This window comes from Patella vulgata, chromosome 9, assembly GCF_932274485.2.
Source record: "Patella vulgata chromosome 9, xgPatVulg1.2, whole genome shotgun sequence".
Classification (NCBI taxonomy): Eukaryota; Metazoa; Mollusca; class Gastropoda; family Patellidae; genus Patella; species Patella vulgata.
The window spans coordinates 32901069-32921960 of NC_065887.2; the positions used below are offsets into that span (position 1 = coordinate 32901069).

The following is a 20892-nucleotide window of genomic DNA, read 5'->3' on the forward strand; positions in this document are numbered from 1 at the left end:
TCATTAATTAAATAATTATCCAAATGAGGGATTGATGATACATTAATTAATTAAATAAATGTACTTATTTGGATTGTTAAATTCATTCCGTCGAAAACTAATAATATATCACCCTGCCCCCGAGTTCTAATTATAGAACACCAAGGCTTAGTAAGTAATTAAGATGTCTGTCTTACCAGGAATAACAATACCTCGGTTCGTTTCTACATTTTATATCAAGCTGGATACATATGGTTACAATGCATAATAGATAACACTACAATACTTGAAATTAACATATATTTCTCTCCGCTCCCTAATTTGCAGATCGAGTTTACTGACAGAATGCCAACATCATATGGCTCTTCTATAAATCAATGGGGTCTACTCCACTCAGCTGGTGTCTCTTGAACCTCGGCTGTATCTCCCGAATTTAGCGGCTGTCTCACGAACGCAAAGAGCTCGGGGGGGGGGGGGTGTACCCTTAAGTTTCGGCTTTCAATAATCTAATTGGTCAAATATGACGTAATTAATTATAATGATTGCTTACTAAGCCAAATGATGCAATAGGAATTTTCCTACACAAGTGATTAATATGATATTCTAGATTCACCCAGAATCAGCTATGTTTAGGCTTTATAAATCTTTTTATGTGTCAACCACTCAATCATTTTAATTTAAGTGCGTGGAATATGGCGTCTGCACAAAGTGTGGATCTAATAATTAGTTAAAGATACAATATGGTCGCAAAGACCATAGTACTACACTATCTTATCTTACCAGTGCATTATCTGCAAATTGGGTCACATTCGACATTGCACAGAAAAATAAATGATTTCATTTCCTAAAAGTGAAACTTATTTTACAAATTTTTTAATTAAATTTTATCTATAGAAATGAACAATGCGGGCGATTTATTTATTTTAATTATACCGCAGATCTGATCTAATAACAAAAACCTTACCAGACAACCCTGCAAGACGCATGAAAGGGGCCACAAAAAACACCTGAAGCGGCACACAAAACAAGAAGGGTTGATAAGGTAAGCATGATTTTCAGTCGGAGTTATACAAATCACAAATAGAATCGGTTCTTGCTCTTCGGTGACTTTTATTTTGCCAAGTTTGTGTGTGAACTCGCCAGCCTGCGTACGTTTCTTATCACATAATAGATCACGTGAATCTGGGATAGTGTGTAATTTTGGAGTTTTATTAATGATAGGTTTTATCATTCACACTGTAAGACTGACAGCCATCCTAATTAAACAATAATAACGAGCTTTGTGTCACGGGTTCTTAGAATGACATTTAGTAATTGGAACATATCTTGTTGAAACGTCGCAGTGAAATAAACCATAGTAATTGTTATTCCATAAAAGTGTGTTATTTGATTATTTGTGTCATGGGGCTAGAGTTTTTGCGTCCTTCTCAGTTTTGGCCACTCTATCATGGAAAAAAATAAGTGCAGTTTTCAAAGCGCTTGTCAAACAAGTTAGATATCTGTTTTAACTTAACTTCAGATTTGAAATCACTTGGTTATAATTATATTTCATATTGCGAGCTCTACCAGTGTCGCGCATAGTTCATGGCCCAGTTATGCTTAATATCGGGATTCTGGCATGATCCATTCCTCGCGCAAAATCAGCGGTCACCTGCCTGATTTCATAATGACTCGATGTTCATTGTATTGTAACCATACCGGTAACTATATAAGGATTATAGACGTTTGGAGACTAACCTGTAGTTTAAAAACTGGAAAGACATTATTTTTTTCACTTTCATTTAAATATCCTAATGTCCCTTTAAATTGATTAATTTGTTTGTACCTTTAATAATTTTTTACTGTCAAAGGGAGACAACTACCGGTAAGTTTTTCTTCCAAGTCTGTGTTTGGTGCAGCCTAAGCACTTCTGTTGTTTTGTCTTCAGATATTTCTCTTGCAAGATCCCTGTGGAACACAAAACAACCAACAAGGGACCTTATGGATTGGAAATTCTTTTATTTTCGGGACCAGTTTAAGTGCTTGGTAAGGGTTGTTCAACTAAAAATGGACTGCAACGCTGAAAAAATATTTGTGGGGTAGATGGTGTCCACAAACAGGTGAACGGACACACAGACAGACGGGGGTGATGACATGTTCACATAAAAATGTGAATGTACAAAACCTTGTCGGGACATATGATTACAGGTCAGTCAACGGCTCTGTGGGTTCTTAAGCCCATGGATCGCTTGGTTCCACAGGAAGGTTGTTTGGGTTGCGGAAAAAGGGGTGATCGTTACTAAACTCTGTTGACAATGAAACATTTCAACAAGAATCCAAATTGGAACAAAATAATGTGTGCAAAAAAGGTACAAGATACAGCCCTAGTCAAAACGACATGGTTGGAAGAGTTTGAAAAATGACAATGAATACGAATCCCATCTGCCACTTAGTACATATCTGTAATCAGTTGTAGAAGAAATGTCATAAATTAATGACATAAGATTTATTTATTTTTTACACAAAAAAATATATACAGCATTATTTATGTAGAAACCTGTTATATAAAAATTATAAACATTTATTTTATCCTACATTTATTTACATAGTGACATGATTTAATCTTTATTTTACAATTTGGAGTCGCGGTGGCTCAGTGTATAAGGCATTGGCTCGATCCCTGTGTTGGCTGGGGAAAATTCATCTTGATTTTCCAGCAGAATTTGGCGAGGGACAATACATAGTTGTTGAGATGGGACGAAAAACTGAGGTCCCGTGTACACAATGTGTGCAAGCAAAAGAACCCTTGGCAGTTGGAAATTGTTATAGAGCCACTGTCCAGTCCTATCTTCATTAGCTCAGTTGGAGCATATCATTAGAATGTTAAACCCCAAAACCTTTCAAGTGGGATTTGAAATCTGCTGTAATCTGCAACTGCTACAGAACACATTTTGTTTGTAAATTGGATTTGGAGAACCATTGCTTTCTGGTGTACTACAGTTAATTTCAGGTAAAGATGTGTATTGATCTGTGGATTATACTTGGCTTGATTATTACCAATAAATATAAACATATGGGGACAAGACATGTAGCCGTCAGCTTCTCAAAGGGGTCTAAAGTATTTCCATGAGCCAACATGGGAATTAAAGTATTTCCATGAGCCAACATGGAGTTTAAAGTATTTCCATGAGCTGACATGAATATTAACGAGTTTCCATGAGCCGACATGAGATTTAAAGAATTTCCTTGGGCCGACATGGGGTTTAAAGTATTTCCATGAGCTGACATGAGATTTAAAGTACTTCCATGAGCCAACATGATATTCAAAGTACTTCCATGGGCCAACATAAGATTTAAAGTATTTTCATGAGCCGACACAAGATTTTAACTGACATAATAATTAAAGTATTTACAAAAGCTGACATGTGATGGTTAGTGACAATATCCAGGGATCTTATTCAAGAGCTTATATTTACTAAATTACCATATCTAATAATTAGGATTAAAGGCGGATCAATGACCACAAATTATTCTGATTTGCATAAAGTCATTTATAATTAAAGTATTGTTGTTATGTAATTTGGACAGGTAGAGATATTTTTTAATGCAATATTTAATATTTTGAACAATCAGCAGAACTAAATTGTGTACAGGTGGAGTCACTGGTAGTTTCCTTGTAGCCCGCCATCTTGTCTACTCCTGCTCCTACAACAATAAAGAACAATATTATATAACCAATTGGAAAAACATAATGATCTCCACTAAAAAATATATACTGAAAACAATTTAATCAAAAATATATCTTTTTTTATTCGTCTTTATGGTTCTGAAGTTTCACGCCACAGAAGGGTTTCTGTTAGCAGAAATTGTTTGTGTTATGCCCGAGATTTCAGTGGTCGTATAAATAAATCAGTGAACGATGTTGATGTCTTTGTATGATCAGAATAGTTGTATTTTTATTGGCTGTTTATAGTGCACAAGTAAAAAAAAACCATAAAATATAAATTGAAAATCACGTGACTTTGACAACAGTATTTCAATTGGGACCTGAAGAATTCATGATGACCATGTGTGTTTGTGTGTGTATATGTAACTCCATGGCTATCTGGCTGTTACCTTATAAAGTTCACGTAATGGGCTATGGGAAATATTGTCTCAATCAACCAGTTAATTTCAATGTAAAGTGAACATCATGGAAATCTTTGTTCGTGTTCGGCCATATTTGCAGGTCTTGACTGCTTATTTTCAAAATTGACAGAAATTTAACACTGTAAAACTAATATGTCTTTTAATTCCAATTTAAAGTGAACATCATGGAAATCTCTGTTCGGCCATATTTGCAGGTCTTGACTGCTTATCTTAAAAACTGACAGAAATTTAACGCTGTAAAACTAATGTCTTTTTAAACTCCAATTTCAAACCTGATCGTCCTCTATAACATTTAACACCATGTACAGAATAGTGCAAGCTAGTGTTATAGAATAGTTATATTTGTCTGAACCAATATTTGTTGCATTTGAAACAGAGACTGCAGTGATAGAAAATAGTTCGACATATTTTACAAGTTTTCTGTATAGGCATAAAGTTGTTTGTTCAAAGAAGGTTCTATCTATAGAAGATTTAAGAGTTGTGACAAAAGAAGTTTTGATATTTGTAGTAAAAAAAGTGCACATGAGGAAGTGGGCTGATTATTGTAAAATGTCAATATCTGTTTAGAAAAGTCCACTTTAACTAGCCAAGATAATAAAAAAAAGGGGTTGATCATATTATTACATCAGGGGTATGGTGGAGTATGCATACTCTTGTATGGACTTTTGACACCACTTCATACTTTAGAAGTTCACTACATATTTAATTGATTTTGGCTTTTGTTTTATGGGATCTTTGATTTGTTATACAGTATTTCTATACCAAACATCATTAGGTGCAAAAATAGTTGAGTTACCTGTGATGAGATTATGTAAGTTACAGTAGTTGGTACCATAATCCAAGACAGCATACCAAGTTTCAGATCTACTGTAACCCTAAAAATACAAAACGTAAGACACTGTCCATGTATTGAAGTAACTACTAAAAACAGTTTAGAAAATGCAAACATACATTTATCAGAAAAGGTCGAATAATAAGATAGGTATGTGCATGTATAATAAGCTTTTGAAGAGGTATTACAGCTTTGACATTTTCACTTTCGTCACATCTGAATGAACAGACGATTTCCTTGCCAGACACTGTGTCCTGTGTCACTGACAAGGGCAAACACAGGTTGTAAAATTCAGATATACTTTCTCAGCCAAACAGTGCTCATGTTCAGTTCCATTTTTTTCCACCAGATTTTAACATCTTTTTCCATACAAATGTCACACATTAAAGATTAGTTTAAGCTTTTCGTTTATGGCCCATGTGTTCGTTCGTTTATACATTGGTGTGCATTTATTGCTGTTGTAATATTAAAAGGTGGGAAAGGCACAGCAATAAATGACTGAAGATTCTAATTTTTTTTCAAAGATTCTAATTTTTATCTAAATTTCGTTTTGTCGTGTTTTTGGCCGACATTCCTAAATATGGACGTTGACCTATATTTAAAGTGTCATGGCAGCGAAAAGGCAACTTGATAGGTGGAGACGTATTTTTTAACAGCCTGTTGTGTCGCTCATACTGGATCTAGCAGGTAAGCGAGGTCTTATTTTCTCACTAAGATGTTCCTTTACATTGTTCAGGTATTCACAGGGACTGCCACGCGACCGTTTAGCGGTAAAAAGTTGCCCAGTAAAATTGACTGGGGCGGTCGATTACTTCGACATTGATTCAATGCTAGCTTCCCTGGACGTAGTGTCGACTGTAAAGAGACCTACGTTCAGAGCTGGACTATGTTCCCGCCTACTCTTCAGATTCCAACTGCAAAGGGTTCTTTTAAGTGCACAGAAAACGTGTACACTGGGCTTCAGTATTCTGTCACATCTGAACAAATAGACACTGTTCCGTGCCACTGCTTGAGGCAACCACAATAAAAAATCTTGTACACTGGACTTCAGTTTTGAGTACCATCTGAATGACTAGATACCGTTCTGTGCCAGGCCCTCTGTCCTGCACCACTGCCTGAGACATGTGATCTCATGGTTAGTTAGAGATGGTATACCAGTGAGGCAGTGTATTACTCACTGAACCAGGTGGGTCTCGTCAACCATTTAAATTGTTGAATATCACCTATTGTATGGGAGGTTACTTACATGAATTTGACAAACATTGCCATTTTGTGAGAAGGTGAAAGTCAGATCATCTTTGTAATGTTTTACAGGGGTTTCATGCATAGCTTTAACTTGAGTGCTGGACTGTGAAACAAGCTACAAAATAAATAAAGAATAATTACAATATTCATAAACAAAGAAATCTGAATCAATTAACTCTTTGAGTCCGTTATCACAAATCTTCTTTGCAATATATCAAGGTAACACAGTTTACCTGAATTCCAACTATCAAATTATGTACACGCCAATGGGCTCATTTTTTTTCATACAATCTGTATAGCTAGGAAATACATTCCACACAGGTGGAACCAAAAGTAAAATATTTCGTCCAAAAAATCTTGCTGATAAAAATAGAGAAAAAATCTGACCACCAATTTTATAAGTAATACATGTAGCAAGGTTTTCGGTGGATATATTCAGGTATCAATATCTAGCCCTATTTACAAAATTATCACTTACACTGTAAAGACATTTTTCACCTCCATTATCACAACCAGATTGTCCATTCCATGCTTTAATCTGGTTCACAATCTTTGTTTGAACTGCACTACACTTTCCGGTTGTTTCCCTTGAAACAAAAACTACATGTAGTTGTATTGGAGATTTTTCAATCTTTTAAAATTGCAAATAAACTAATATAGGTGTTGATTTGTTTTGGTTCATGTCACGTGTAAAATGTAATTATCATGGAGGCTGGCCAAAAGATAATGTAATGTGTGTCTAATTAGTCTTTTTTGTCTAGTGTTTATACTCAAAGTTGATTAGCTTAAAGGCACTATTGTAAGGTTGTGAGTAAGTTAATTTGATCAGTATCTTGGAAAGGTTCACCCATGGAAATCTGGTTTGTTGTCAATCCCTAGGCTTGGCATTAACTTTACTATATTTTGGTCTGTCAATTACATCTTTGAGCAGTTACAGCACAAGTTTAATTAATTAATTAAAATCATTTATTTCAAGGTAGGTTTACTATTTGTTTTGACTTGACAAGACATTTAAAACTATAATAAATAATTCTAAACTAATATAAAGATAGTACATAAGAACTAACTCTGTTAATGTGGCTTCAAATATTATATAAATTATCATTTAGACAATTATTCACATGACGTGTAAGCCCATAATCAACTCTCTAGACCATACCTAGTGGATTATATACCGTCTTCCATATCTTCATTAAATTGAAAAAAACAAGACTTTGTTTATTAATATAGCAATGGCACTTGACAATCAAAACTACATTGTGTTTACGCTATTCCTTGTTAATAATTATAACATTAATAATGCTAAGAATGTAATTTAAAAATACTCATTTTTTTCTAACTGGTATATCAGATTTATTTTTAAACTATTATAGCAAGACTGGCAAGCCCTCTAAAGTATTTTTAGTTGTAAATATAAATAATATAAAAATTAAATCAAAAGCTCTATAGAAATTAAAAGGCAACTTTATTATATATTTCATTTGTAAATATTATATTACCAAGTACTGAATCAGTGAAGTAGCTTTAGATCTATATAATATTGTAGGGCTCTCATATTTTCGTTACTAAAGTAACTATAATATTCGGTATACAGACAACTCATCCCAAAGACAACTCATCCGAAGACAACTCATCCCAAGATAAAAGACAACTCATCCCAACTTTAAAACATGGGTCAAGATATAAGACAACTCATCCCAACAAATATACGTGCCAGTTATATTTGTTTTAATACAATTGCTTTCTTTGAAGACTAATATGACCATTCTAATTTTGTTATAAAAATGTGTTATATTAATAAAATTGATTTTGTTGTTTTAATAAAATCAATATTGTTGTTTTAAATTTTAAGTTATTTTAAGTTCTGGGCGCTCCGTATACTTATAGCGTACACATTTCAATTCCATCTTTGAACCATACATGCGACTGGAAATGTTGGTCCCAGTCGTGCTGATTGTTACCATATCATTGTCTGATAGAAATTCGTCAGAATATGACATTATATCTTTATCTTTATGTATGAGTTTCAGTATAGCTAATATCTTGGGAATATTCCCTGTGTTGTTTTGTGAATTGTGCTGTCTAACTGTTTTTATAATGACTTTCCCACATCCCATTATTCAATCATGCATTGATTGAGTATTCAGCTTATGTACTAATCATGTATTCCCGGTACGGTACTGGTGGTAGGCATGATAAAAATAAAATTTACCAGTCAACTTTACAAGACGCATGAAATGGTCCGCAAAAAACACCGGAAGCGACACACAAAACAAGAAGGGCTGATAGGGCAAGCATGATTTTCACTCGGTGTTGTACAAACCACGAACAGACTCGGTTCCTGCTTCTATTCGAATTTCTTTTGCCAAGTTTACAGTACGTGAACTCCTCAGGTTGCATAAGTTTCTTATCACATGATAGATCACGTGACTCAAAATGAGGCAAGGTGTTTTTGAATCATGGGATATGATGCACTAAAATCACAAGCTGATCCGCAGTAAAAATATTCGCCTAGACGCTTCTCAAACGATAGATTTCGCAATGTCCGCTTAATAACAGTAGGCTTTTGCTAAAATGGATGTAAACAGGTCGGGTCACGCATAGGCTTCAATGGGAATAATTATGCGCACGCCTATCGATGGACTAAATCTAATCCGCTTTAATTTCTTAGTTTTATCATGGTATTTTCGATATTGTATACTACTATTAGGTGTTTCATTTTTCACCCTTTTCGTAATTTCTAAGGTTTCTATCCGTCTCTATTGGGCAGGGGGAGGGGGGCTTGTCAAAACGATTAGGGGTGGCCGTAGATAACAAACCTTAATCTCTCAACCCTCCGTGTTTCGAGATAAGACATGAGCCCATTACCTATAACGTTGCAGCTGCGGGTGCGATTCACACCCGGCAATTTTAGACAAAATTGTCAATAGTTTTAATCAAAACAACGATTGATTATTGTTATTTATAATATTTCTACAACACACAACTACAATTAAGCATATAATCCTACCTGAAACGGGTACAAATCGTCGTTTTTAAAATCGAGGCGTTAAGCCGTTACTAAGACCGCCATCTTTCTAAACGATACGCTGTCATCATGAAGGCGGGGCTAAATATAAGGCTTTTATAACAGCCAATCAAAAGGACGATCGAAAGCACAGTAACTATGAATGGATTTCGATGGCGGTGAAATGTCAGACAAAAACAACGCTTCATTAATTTAAACGCGAATATTTGGAGTTGTGCCACTACATTGGCCTCTGTAAGTTTAATTAATCATAATATCATAAACTTATCTATTTTAAAGATGTTACATGCATTAATAAAGAAATTGAGTTTGCCACTTGGAACTATAATAAAGGCATCCAATCGTAGCTAAAAACAAACACATCAGTATATCTCAACGTTTTTAGCTACGTTCTCGTAGCTAGGGTGGCCGATTCTGAAAGAGAACACCTTAGGCTATTAAAATCAATCATAAAAAAACCTTTGTATTATAAGGTCCATGGTCAGACTAATAGTGTGGTGAATATTCTTCAGTCATTACCTTCTGCCATTTTCAACAAAAGGTAAATCAGTGTCATTCTGAACATCATGTTGGCCCTGATATTAAATTTTATGAGACCAAAATTGTACAGTCTTTGAAAAATGTTTTTCCGTGTCACGAAAATAGTTGATAATTTGGGGCGCCATTTCCGCCATCTTGGAATAGACTCTACATTCCCGAAAAACATAAAACAGACACATTACAAGCGATATCTGACCTTTCTAATATTCTAAACGATCTGTCAAGCTCAAATTTTAAACGTCCGAAAATCCTGAAAGTCCCGAAAATGGCCCAAATTTCGGAAAAAATGGCCGCTGGCAGCCATTTTTGTCAAGAAAATTCTGAAAATATTACGGTGTAAGTTTGACCACGAGTGGACTTCGGTAACGGGAAGAAACCTTAGAAATTACGAATAAAGTGAAACACCCCATTAATTGCATCTTAAGGTGGGTGGAGCGGCAGTTGTGACGTCTTACGAACTAGTCTGTTCTGTAATATTATTATTGTCTAATTTTAAAAGTATTATTATTTGCAAGCCTTTTTATAGCGTCATTTCCACAAAAATGCTTAGTGACGCTTTACAATAAAAATAATAATTATGATATAAAACATAATTGGCAAGACAAATAAAGGATTAGATAAAATTCCAATATTTTACCTAAACAATACGATAAACTCACAGGATAATCCTTAGAAAGTTGTTCGACAATAGTACGCATGCGAAATAGACACATCCAAAAGGAAAATGGTCTGTCAAACGAATATAAAGTAAAAGACATAACTGAAATGCCTAAACCTCAAACCGTTGAAGAAGTAAGGCGTTATTGTGGTTGCATAAACTGTCAAAAAAACTTCTGTCAATGTTGTCTGAAGTCATTGTACCTATTCGCACAATGCATATAGACCAATGCATGGCATTAGTCAACAGATCAAGATGAAGCTTAAACTAAACTGACACTACAGCTCCTGTATTAGCACAGTATAATTATCATCTAACGAATTGTTTATACAATATGAATCCTGTGATGCAAGTCTGCATGGTATTGGAAGTGTTCTACTACAGCAGTGGTTCCCAACCTTTTGTTGGTTGCGACCCCTGCCAGAAACCATAATCTGATCGCGACCCCCTCTAAGAACAAAGTCACCCTTTACTATTCAACAGCATCAATATGTACAGATCAAAATGTTGTAATGAGAGACCGAGAAACCAAATCGTGAGCGTGAGAGAGGAAAGACGATTGGCAATGTGCCAAGAGGTGTATAAATCAGAGATTAACGAGGGCTGGCAGAAAAGTTCTAAGCATATGTGAAAGACCTGTACAAAGTCGATGATTTTCATTTTTTTTTCATCATAGTCCCCTTCGAGGTGTACACACTTTTGCCAACGACGTTGCAAGGCTTGGATGCCGGTCAAGAAGGAATTTTCTTTAGCCACCCTAAAAAGATTCACAACTGACATGGCGTCATCATTACTAGGAAAATGACGACCGACTAGTTCCTTTTTGGTTACGAATCTGACCAAAAATATTATCAGGATCTGCTTAAACGGCGATGATTGGCACGGGACGTCAGGAATCTGACACGTTTCTGATCCGCAGTCAAGGGTTTTGGCTCCCATCTTGCAGAAAATTTTGTCATTCGTAACTCGTTGGCGATAATGTGCTCAGCCATCTCATGAGAGATGCCCACAACACTGGCAATATGTCGAGTGGTCAATCGTCGATCAGCCATCACCATGTCATGCACCCGGGTAATGTTTTATTGAATGGCCTTGCAGGGCGAGGATCATTCCACAGCCCACTTGTGGAAAAGGAAGGTGCATTATCCCCTAAAGTGGAGTCCATGTCCGTTCAGTTGCAGGTAATTGATGACTGCCCTGTAGCCAGTTTGCTAATTTCTGGTGATTTCAATGGGTAGGTTTACAAGATGGTCTGGTACGAAGACAATAATAATACTAGGAGAGATATTTTTAAATGCAATATTTAATATTTTGAACAATCAGCAGAACTATATTGTGTACAGGTGGAGTCACTGGTAGTTTCCTTGTAGCCCGCCATCTTGTCTAATCCTGATCCTACAAAAACAAAAAAAAATTCGTATAAGTTGTTCCAGCCTTTTGCAGTTTCAGGGGATAAATGGGTTTTATATACAGTGCATGATTTACAAAGGAGCACACTCTTGTATAGACGCTTGACACCACTTCATACTTTAGAATTTCTCTACATATTTAATTGAATTTGGCTTTCGTTTCAAGAGATCTTTGATTGTCCTTAGGATAAATTATGCACATTATTTATATACTTCACAGAATTAAATGCAAATATATACAAAATATGATTCTAGACAGTTGATTGTCCCTTAGGATTTATTATCTATAGTATTTCTATTTCTTTGGATGAAAAATATACAAAATACCCAACATCATTGGATGCAAAAATATACAAACGTCCTTTCAAAATATGATCCCACCTCCCGTTTTTCTGATATTTTTTTATATTGCACACAAATATGTTTTAGCTGGGTTACCTGTGATGAGATTGTTCAAGTTACAGTAGTTGGTACCATAATCCAAGACAGCATACCAAGTTTCAGATGTACTGTAACCCTAAAAATAAAAAATATAATCAATGTAATTTGGTTGCATGACACTGTCCATGTATTGAAGTAACCACAGTCTAATCTGAAAACTGATCTAAGGCTGTTGTAAAACTCTTTTAATAATATTAAACTGTTTCTCAAGAAGTTTAAGGAATTCTCTTGTAAAATACTTTTATCCAAAAAGGTCTTGTGCTTGTATTTTTTTGTTATCCGTGCGTTTGGGTTTTCGGTTATTAAGTGGGCAACGTGAAGTTGGCACGTTATTCGGGATTCGCCACTAAAACAGACCTCGCTACCTGCGACCCTACGGGTAAGTGAACGTCGGGTGGCCGACTAGCACGGAGACGGCAGCTTCTCAAGCCTGTAGGATGCTGACTGGTTTGTTGGAGTTCACGGGGCAGTAAGTGAACGTTGGGTGACCGACTAGCAAGGAGACGACTGTTTGTCGAGCGAATAGGGTGTTAACTGGTTTGTTGGCGTGCACTGGGCAGTCCTCTCCTGCACTCACCTGTTTGATTGTCGAATCCCGAACGACGAGCCATTACGTTATTCGGGATTCGGAAGTAAAACAAGATCGGCCTACCTTCAATCCGACCAATTTCCTCGCTACCCCCGACTGTAGGGATAAGTAAACGTTGCGTGGCCGACTAGCCCGGAGACGACCGTTTGTTATGCGAGTAGGGTGCTACCTGGTTTGTTAGAGTGTACGGGCAGTTCTCTTCAGCAATCATCTGTTTTATTGCTGAATCCCGAAAAACGTGCTGGTTCGTTATTCGGGATTCGCGAATAACGAATAACGAGTCAGCATGTTATTCGGGATTCGCTACTAAAACAGAACGATGTACCTTGCATCTGACCATTTCCTCGTTGTGTGGCCGATTAGCACGGAGACGACCGTTTGTTATGCGAGTAGGGTGATATTTGTTAGAGTGTACGGGGCAGTCATTTCCAGCAATCATCTGTTTTATTCCCGAATCCCGAATAACGTGCTGGCTCGTTATTCGTTACTGGTGAATCCCGAATCACGAATAACGTGCTAACTTCACGTTGCCACTTGGGTTATCTTGAATACATTGTATTCTTTTGTTGAAAGTGATAATCACTCTAAGAAATATTAAATTACTCTGATCATACCTCTCAGACTGAAATTAACTATAAATATATATGCGGAAAGTTTAATCGGTGCCCGTTTAATAGAAGTATGAAGTATAAAAACACCTGAGTTTGTATCGAAACCGTCTAAATGTGGCAATGGTTAAAGAACTAATCATTATTCCAGCTTTTTTCTTGTATGTAGACTATCGTGACAACCACTATATGGGGGGTTACTTACATGAATTTGGCAAACATTGCCATTTTGTGAGAAGGTGAAAGTCAGATCATCTTTGTAATGTTTTACAGGGGTTTGATGCATAGCTTTAACTTGAGAGCCAGACTGTGAAACAAGCTACAAAAAAAAAATAAAGAATAATTGCAATATTCATATACAAAGAAGTCTGAATCAATTAACTCTTTGAACCTGTTACCACAATTTCCTTATATCCTCTTTCAAATATATCAAGGTAACACAATTTACCTGAATTCCAACTATATATCAAATTATGTGTATGCAAAACATTCCGCACAGGTAGTACCAAAAGGTAAATATTTTGTCCACTAAATCTTGCTTCTACAAATGGAGAGAAAAAAAAATCTGTCCACCAATTTTTCTAAGTAATAGTAATGTTTTCGATTAACAAATTCTGGTATCGACATATGCCTATTTACAAAATTATCACTTACACTGTAAAGACATTTTTCACCTCCATTAGCACAACCAGATGGTCCATTCCATGCTTTAATCTGGTTCACAATCTTTGTTTGAGCATCACTACACTGTCCGGTTGCCTCCCTTGAAACAAAAACTAATTTTTGGAGCAATCATTTTTGTAATGTTCATAAAAGCATTATTCAGAAGTACTACATTGCAATGTAATATCAGGGCCTTTCTAAAATTAAATTCCTTGAACTTAATTTTCACCCTAGCTTTTAATCGTATTCATTTAGAAATTCTGACAGTTTAAGCAATATTCTTGAGTAATCCCCCAGAAATCACGCCACATTTGACGCTGTCCACCCCGTGACCCCCCGCCCCCACCAACCCCAGCTCAAATTCCGGAACACACCCCTGTATCTACTACTTAAATAATCGGTTTTGTGATGTTGTAAAGATATATAAAATAACAGATTTAGAACAATACTATTCATACACGGGCATATAGCCGGAAAGTGGCTTTTCACTCTTATCTTCATTGAATTCTAACTGCCAATGTATACCCAGGACCTCGGTTTTTGTTCCACCTGAACATCTAGACGCTGATCCTTGCCATGTCTTCCGACTTGCACCGGGATCCACGGAAGCTCAGTGAGTAAGACATTAGGTGACATCAGGTTAGAAAAAAAGGTTATACTTTGGAAAATTTTAAAATTGAATCTCATGGTCATTTTCCATAACTGGTTTGCACTATTTACCTCTAAATATATTATTAGTGGAGAATTATTGTATCTGAGACAAGTATGTAAAACTTTATTTTTACTTTAGTTTTTACCTCTAAACTTAAACATACATTATGCAATTGCCAAATCTGCCTATTGCAGGTATTTCTTTAAGCCTGAAATGTTATCTAAATTATTAATTAGACATTAATTAACTTATCCAGACCATAATCAACTCTCGATGTCATCGCTAGCCTGCGAAGTTTATTGGATTAGGTTCATGATTTAATTATGAAATGGATAATCGAGACTATGTTTTTATCGTACCGACTTTAGTAATGATGACCAAGGCTAGGCTGAAAATTCAATCGCTAAAATCTCGGTTACATGATCTGGATTTTAACTATTATAGTGAGAACTGCCAGCCCTTTATCTAATCCCATATAATGTATCTTTAACATTGACTCACTGTTTTGACCTCTATCAAATTTGTAACATTATCTTGGCTTTTAATTACTCAAGTGAAGTGAATCCAACACTAGTGTCACTCTAGTATTTCCCTAATCTCAGCTCTTGGAAGTTTTCCTATTTTTTAACATGGGCTCTATTAGGACACTACCTCTATCTCTAGGGGTTAACATTTTGTCGAGGTCAAAAGTAAGATGCAAAGTGTTATCTTATTTTCATAAAATGTTGTTATTTTTTCGTCTAATACCATTATTCAATATGAAAAGTCCTTCAATATTTATACAAAACACACAAAATCTCATATTTGTTGGGGTCATATCTTTAGAAATAATCCAAGAAATTATCGAAACAGGATAAGTGTATTATCTCCCTTTTTGGATTTTAACACTTTATTTGAGGTCAAAAGTTAGGAAAATAGTTATATTAGTGTTACATTACGTCATAACTATTTACTTCAACACTACATTTGACCTCACCCACCTGGAGGTTCCGTGTTCGACCCCTGCATTGGCCGAGAAAGTTCATCGGAATTTCCGGTGTGGTTTCCTCTTGTCAGTGGTGCAGGACAGAGGATCTGGCAAGGGACAACGTATAGTCGTTCGGGTGGGACGGAAAACCGAGGTCACGTGTACACATTGGCGCATACGGGCAAAATTTCCCTCATATTACCGTTTTCATTAGCCCAGGCGGATCGGAACAGTAGGACGTTAAACCCCCATTTCATTTCATGTCCGCACCACTGATAAGAGACAACCACGTGGAGATACCCAGAGGAGCCCGGGATCACCTGGTTAATGATCAAATTAATGTAGGCTATCATCAATGCATCATTTGAAAAACGGTGAAATTCATTTCATAATATTTAGAAATTAAATTTAATATTTATTTAATTCCATATGAACAAAGCCAATTGATTTGTTCTATTTAAAGTAAACTTACCAGTCAACTTTACAAGACGCATGAAATGGTCCACAAAAAACACCTGAAGCGGCACACAAAACAAAAAGAGCTGATAAGGCAAGCATGATTTTCACTCGGTGCTGTACAAACCTTGAATAAGATAGGGTCCTGTTCGTCTTCGACTTTATTTTGCCAAGTTTGTGTGTGAAGTTGTCAGCTTGCCTAAGTTTCTTATCACATGTGAAGTCTCGAGAATCAGCAAGTCATAGGCAGATTCAGGATTCGTAAATTGACCACATTACCGCTGTACTACAGAAACTTCATTGGCTTCCCAAGAAATCAAGAATTAAATAAAAAAAATAACTCTAATAGACAGCTACAAATGTTTATTAACTTCGCCAATAATTACTACAAATATACGCCCCCCCCACACACACACACCTACTGTCAAATAATAAAAAAAGAAAATCGGGCAGATGGGTAAAGCGGGGACAAAAAAGAATATATTTTTTTCGTGAAAAAACCTTTTGTCTTCCAGTGACAACATATACCCCCCCCCCACACACACACACCCACACCCACACGCACACACCCTCACACACACACACACACACCTGTCAAATAAAGAAAAGAAAATCGGGCAGATGGGTAAAGCGGGGACAAAAAATAAGTGCCCGAAATACCATGGAATTTTGGTCTGTAGCCACTCTGCATTGTGCCACAGTTTTCGGACACATGTTTCATCAATCTTTAGCGTACATTTGTGGGGCAGACGGGTAAAGTGAAAAAAATCACATAATATTCATGGCCCCTGATTGTACGAAAAATCACGTTTTTAGCTTGTGGACCCTATAGAGATCATAATTTTTATCCGATTTAAAAAAAAACCGTTTTAGTATATCACCGTTACACAAGGGTGGTTGAGTTCGAATTTCGTGAAAATCGGTCCAAAACTGACAGATAAAATGGCTGTCCCTCGTTCTCAAATAGCGTAAAAATATGGTATATCAAGGTTGTGGAGAGGTCACAATTTTCTTCTGATTTTGATCAAACTTGAAATGTAAGTTTATAACCCAAAGATCTCGGTTCCTTTCGATATTCGCGCATATCGGATCGTAACTTCCTGAATTATGGCCACTGATTGTACGAAAAATCGCTTTTGCTTAGCTTGTTCTCTATCCATCTCTTGCAAAACGTGGGCGTATAGTGCCTGGCAGCCGCTAGTTTGATAAGCTATTCTATAATGTTAGGACACTATCCGCGAACGTTCTCTCAGCACTTTTAGTTAGACGAGAAGGTTCTCATTCTGTGAGCGAAATGAACTCCGGGGAGTGTAAGGTGTAATAATTTCTTGAAGATATTTAGGAAATTTTGAACTATAAAAAAACAAAACGAAGTAGGATTTGTGTTTTAATCAGATTCTACTTTAACATCGCCAATAGAAATATGATCAAGATGGACGATACTCCAGAATTTTATTGTTGCCTATGTGTATGACTTCTGTTTTGTCATCAGTAAATTTTCAAAAATTACGTTTCATCTAATGTTGTATATTTACAACACATGAATCAATTTCAGTATTCACTTGTTTAGTGCCAGATAAAGTTGTGTATCATCTGCATATAACTGATAATTGGTATTATTTCCACGAATTATATACCCGATATGTGCAGTGTTGAGGGTGAATAAAACAGGTTCAAGAGCGGAACCATCATGTGGCACTCCATATTTTAGTAAAGTAGGAGATGATCGACACTTATGATGCGTACGACCTGATTAAGATGTAAACAACCTGAGAGCAGAACCTTGGATTCCAAATCGTAATTCCAGATGACGGTTAATCAGAAGGGACTGGTCGATATAGTATCGAAAGCTGCATTTAGATCGAGGCACATCATAACTGTGCACTGTTTATTATCTATATTGGTAAGAATGTCGCTGTGGACACGGAACAATGATGTATCAGAGCCATGAAAGACTTTATATGCGGATTGAAATTTTTATCCAAATTATTTACTGATAGGTGTACTTTCAGGCGAGCAGCAATAACCTTTTCAATGATCTTAGAAAGAAGTGTTAAATTGGACACAGGTCTAAAGTTGTTTTTTTTTTTTGTAACTCATTCCGATCAAGATTTGCCTTTTTTAGGAAGGGGGTGGGGATTGACTAGTGCAGACTTTAAGATGGACGACACATCGCCAAGTTTAAAAGATGTGTTAACAATATGAGCAATCACCGGCACATGCTCATCAATACAGTATTTAACCAGGTCGGGATTGGACCGAGATCACAAGATTTTGAAGAGGATTTTAGAATCAGATTTTTAATTTCTTCATTATGATGCTGGGAGGAATTCATCTAGAGTAGTGCCATTGAAGAGGATAACGTTTAATTTGCAATGAGACATCTTCAACATGATGAACGTCTACGTGCTATTGGCGTGCTTCAAATGGGTTCTACACAGCAAGCAGTAGCCAACATGCTTAATGTGTCACAGTCTGTGATCAGCAGACTGTGGAACCGGTACCGACAAACACACAATGTTGATGATAGACCTCGTTCAGGTCGTCCTAGAGCCACTACACAAGCCCAGGATCGATACATTCGTACACAGGTTCTGCGAAATCGAGGACAAACGGCCGATACATTCGTACACAGGTCCTGCGAAATCGAGGACAAACGGCCAATCAGCTTTCTGTAAACTTGTACTAAGTTACAGGAATTCGAGTTACACCCCAAACGATCGCGTGTTGTGCCTCCATTAACTCGCCAGTACATGGAAAACAGGTGTCAATGGTGTAGGTAGCGTAGAAATTGGGGTATTCGTCGATGGGCGCGTGTAGTGTTCTCAGATGAGCCAAGATTTACTCTGGTTTTCACCGATAGGCGTGCTCGCGTTTGGAGGCGTGTAAATGGGCGTCATGCTAACGTTAAAGTCAGACAGCATGACAGATTCGGGCGTGGGTCTGATGGTGTGGAGAGGAATCGCCATGACTGGCAGAACAGACTTAAGCATATTGTTCAAGGAAGGGTCACTGGTGTGTACTACCGTGACCACATCCTGGCACCGATAGTTCTGCCCTTTGCTTAACGTGCAGGTCGGCGTTTCATTTTTCAAGATTATAATGCCTGAGACCACTGAATGACTACCTCCAGAGTCACCATATTGTCCATATGCCTTGGCTAGCCATGAGTCTTGACCTTTCCCCTATATAGCTTGTCTGGGACATGATCGGGAGACGTGTTCGTCGACGTCAACGTCAACCGACAACACTGCAAGAATTGGCCGTGGCACGTACTGCAAGAGGAGTGGGTCAGATTGACCCAAATCGTGATTGGATGGTTGATCAGGAGCATGCCACGACGAATTGCTGAATGTCTGAGGATTGGTGGAGCAATTACTCATTATTAAGACAAAAATCAAAAACGTCGGCCATTTTCACTTTTGACAGTCTATCTCTTTGCGAGTGAAAAGGGGCCGTCAGATAAGCCGCCCATATATGGACTGTTTATGTTCATGTGTAGGCAATTGGCCTGTTATTAACATACACTGATTACCTTTAATCAAAACAGCAGTGTATTTCCGCAGTTTTGTACTGTTTCTGAATCCCCTACTTTTTTTGAAGACTATTATATATAGACAGGTACATGTATATATTCCAAGAGGTAAATGTCGGAGTTCTCCAATAATTATGCTACATTTAATAAAATAGAATAAAGGGCTTATCAAATTTAGTCTTTATGTACATGTGTATAACAGAGGTAGAAACGGGGTAGAACCGCATTATGAAATATATTATACTAATTATTAGATATGGTGGCTATTCGGGGCAGAGATCTATTTTCGAAAAGGATAGTGTTGTCTGTGTGGTCCATTGCAGAATGATACTAGCTGGTTATCCAGTGTTTACGTAATAATGTTCAAGTCTGTTTTCCACTACAGTCTGGTTATACGAGTATTTTCGGGTAGTAAACTACCCGATAAAGTAATGACATTGGAATAATTGAAATCATAGTGATGATGCTGTTACTCTTATAAATAACACATTCTTATTAATTGATAGAAAAACATTGAATTTGTATTCTGTTGTGGCTCCGAGGAGGTAAACATTGAAATAATTTTAAAAAACCCAACAACTTTTATCAGTTGGTTTTGTCTGGTAGCTGCTCGAAAGAACACCATTAAAATGGCGTCGCAGGTAAACAATATAATTGCAGACGACAATTTGTGTAATTTAATTACGCTTTAACACATATTTATGGATAACGGCGCTAACCAGAACTGATAAGTCCTATTTGATTCATAAAGGGTCTACGATACCGACAACATTCTTTTGTTGCTCAATTTACAGAGGTTGCAAACCTTCAAATTTTACAATTTAATCTCTTTACTTTATACTTAGTACTTACCGTACCAAAGCAAGTATCTGCGATATGATGGTGGCAGATTGGTATTATGTGGTATTGTGGTGTCACCCTTCATAATATCACGATATTTTAATCCGACAGTCGACACCATCACAACAGCACAACATTTTCACCCGACATGACAACATTTTCACGACATTAAAACTGGCGTAATTCGTAATAATCATAATAATGTCACGTAAAAATGTATTGTCAGGTTGTCGGGAGAAACCACGCTGCAAAATTCCGGGGAACTTTCTTGACTAACACCAGGATCAGTTTACATGACCATAATATTGAGAGGAATACGGCC

The 20892-nt window shown here is 36.8% G+C and overlaps 2 protein-coding genes across 2 annotated transcripts in view; one reads left to right on the forward strand and one right to left on the reverse strand.

The window, feature by feature from the left end:
* Nucleotides 1-2449: 2449 nt before the first annotated feature.
* On the reverse strand, nt 2450-8623 carry LOC126832628 (uncharacterized). Its single transcript, XM_050563483.2, has 5 exons — nt 8397-8623; nt 6663-6771; nt 6186-6299; nt 4904-4982; nt 2450-3663 (listed from the first exon to the last, which is right to left on the reverse strand). The coding sequence occupies exons 1-5, from the start codon at nt 8582-8584 to the stop codon at nt 3572-3574; spliced, it is 582 nt and encodes a 193-aa protein (XP_050419440.1). The 5' UTR covers nt 8585-8623; the 3' UTR covers nt 2450-3571.
* Nucleotides 8624-20162: 11539 nt separating this feature from the next.
* Nucleotides 20163-20892, forward strand: part of LOC126832621 (uncharacterized) — a 29606-nt gene continuing 28876 nt past the window's right edge. Inside the window, exon 1 of the mRNA XM_050563466.2 lies at nt 20163-20371. Coding sequence (XP_050419423.1) covers nt 20360-20371 — 12 coding nt within the window. The 5' untranslated portion in view covers nt 20163-20359. The remainder of the gene's footprint in view (nt 20372-20892) is intronic.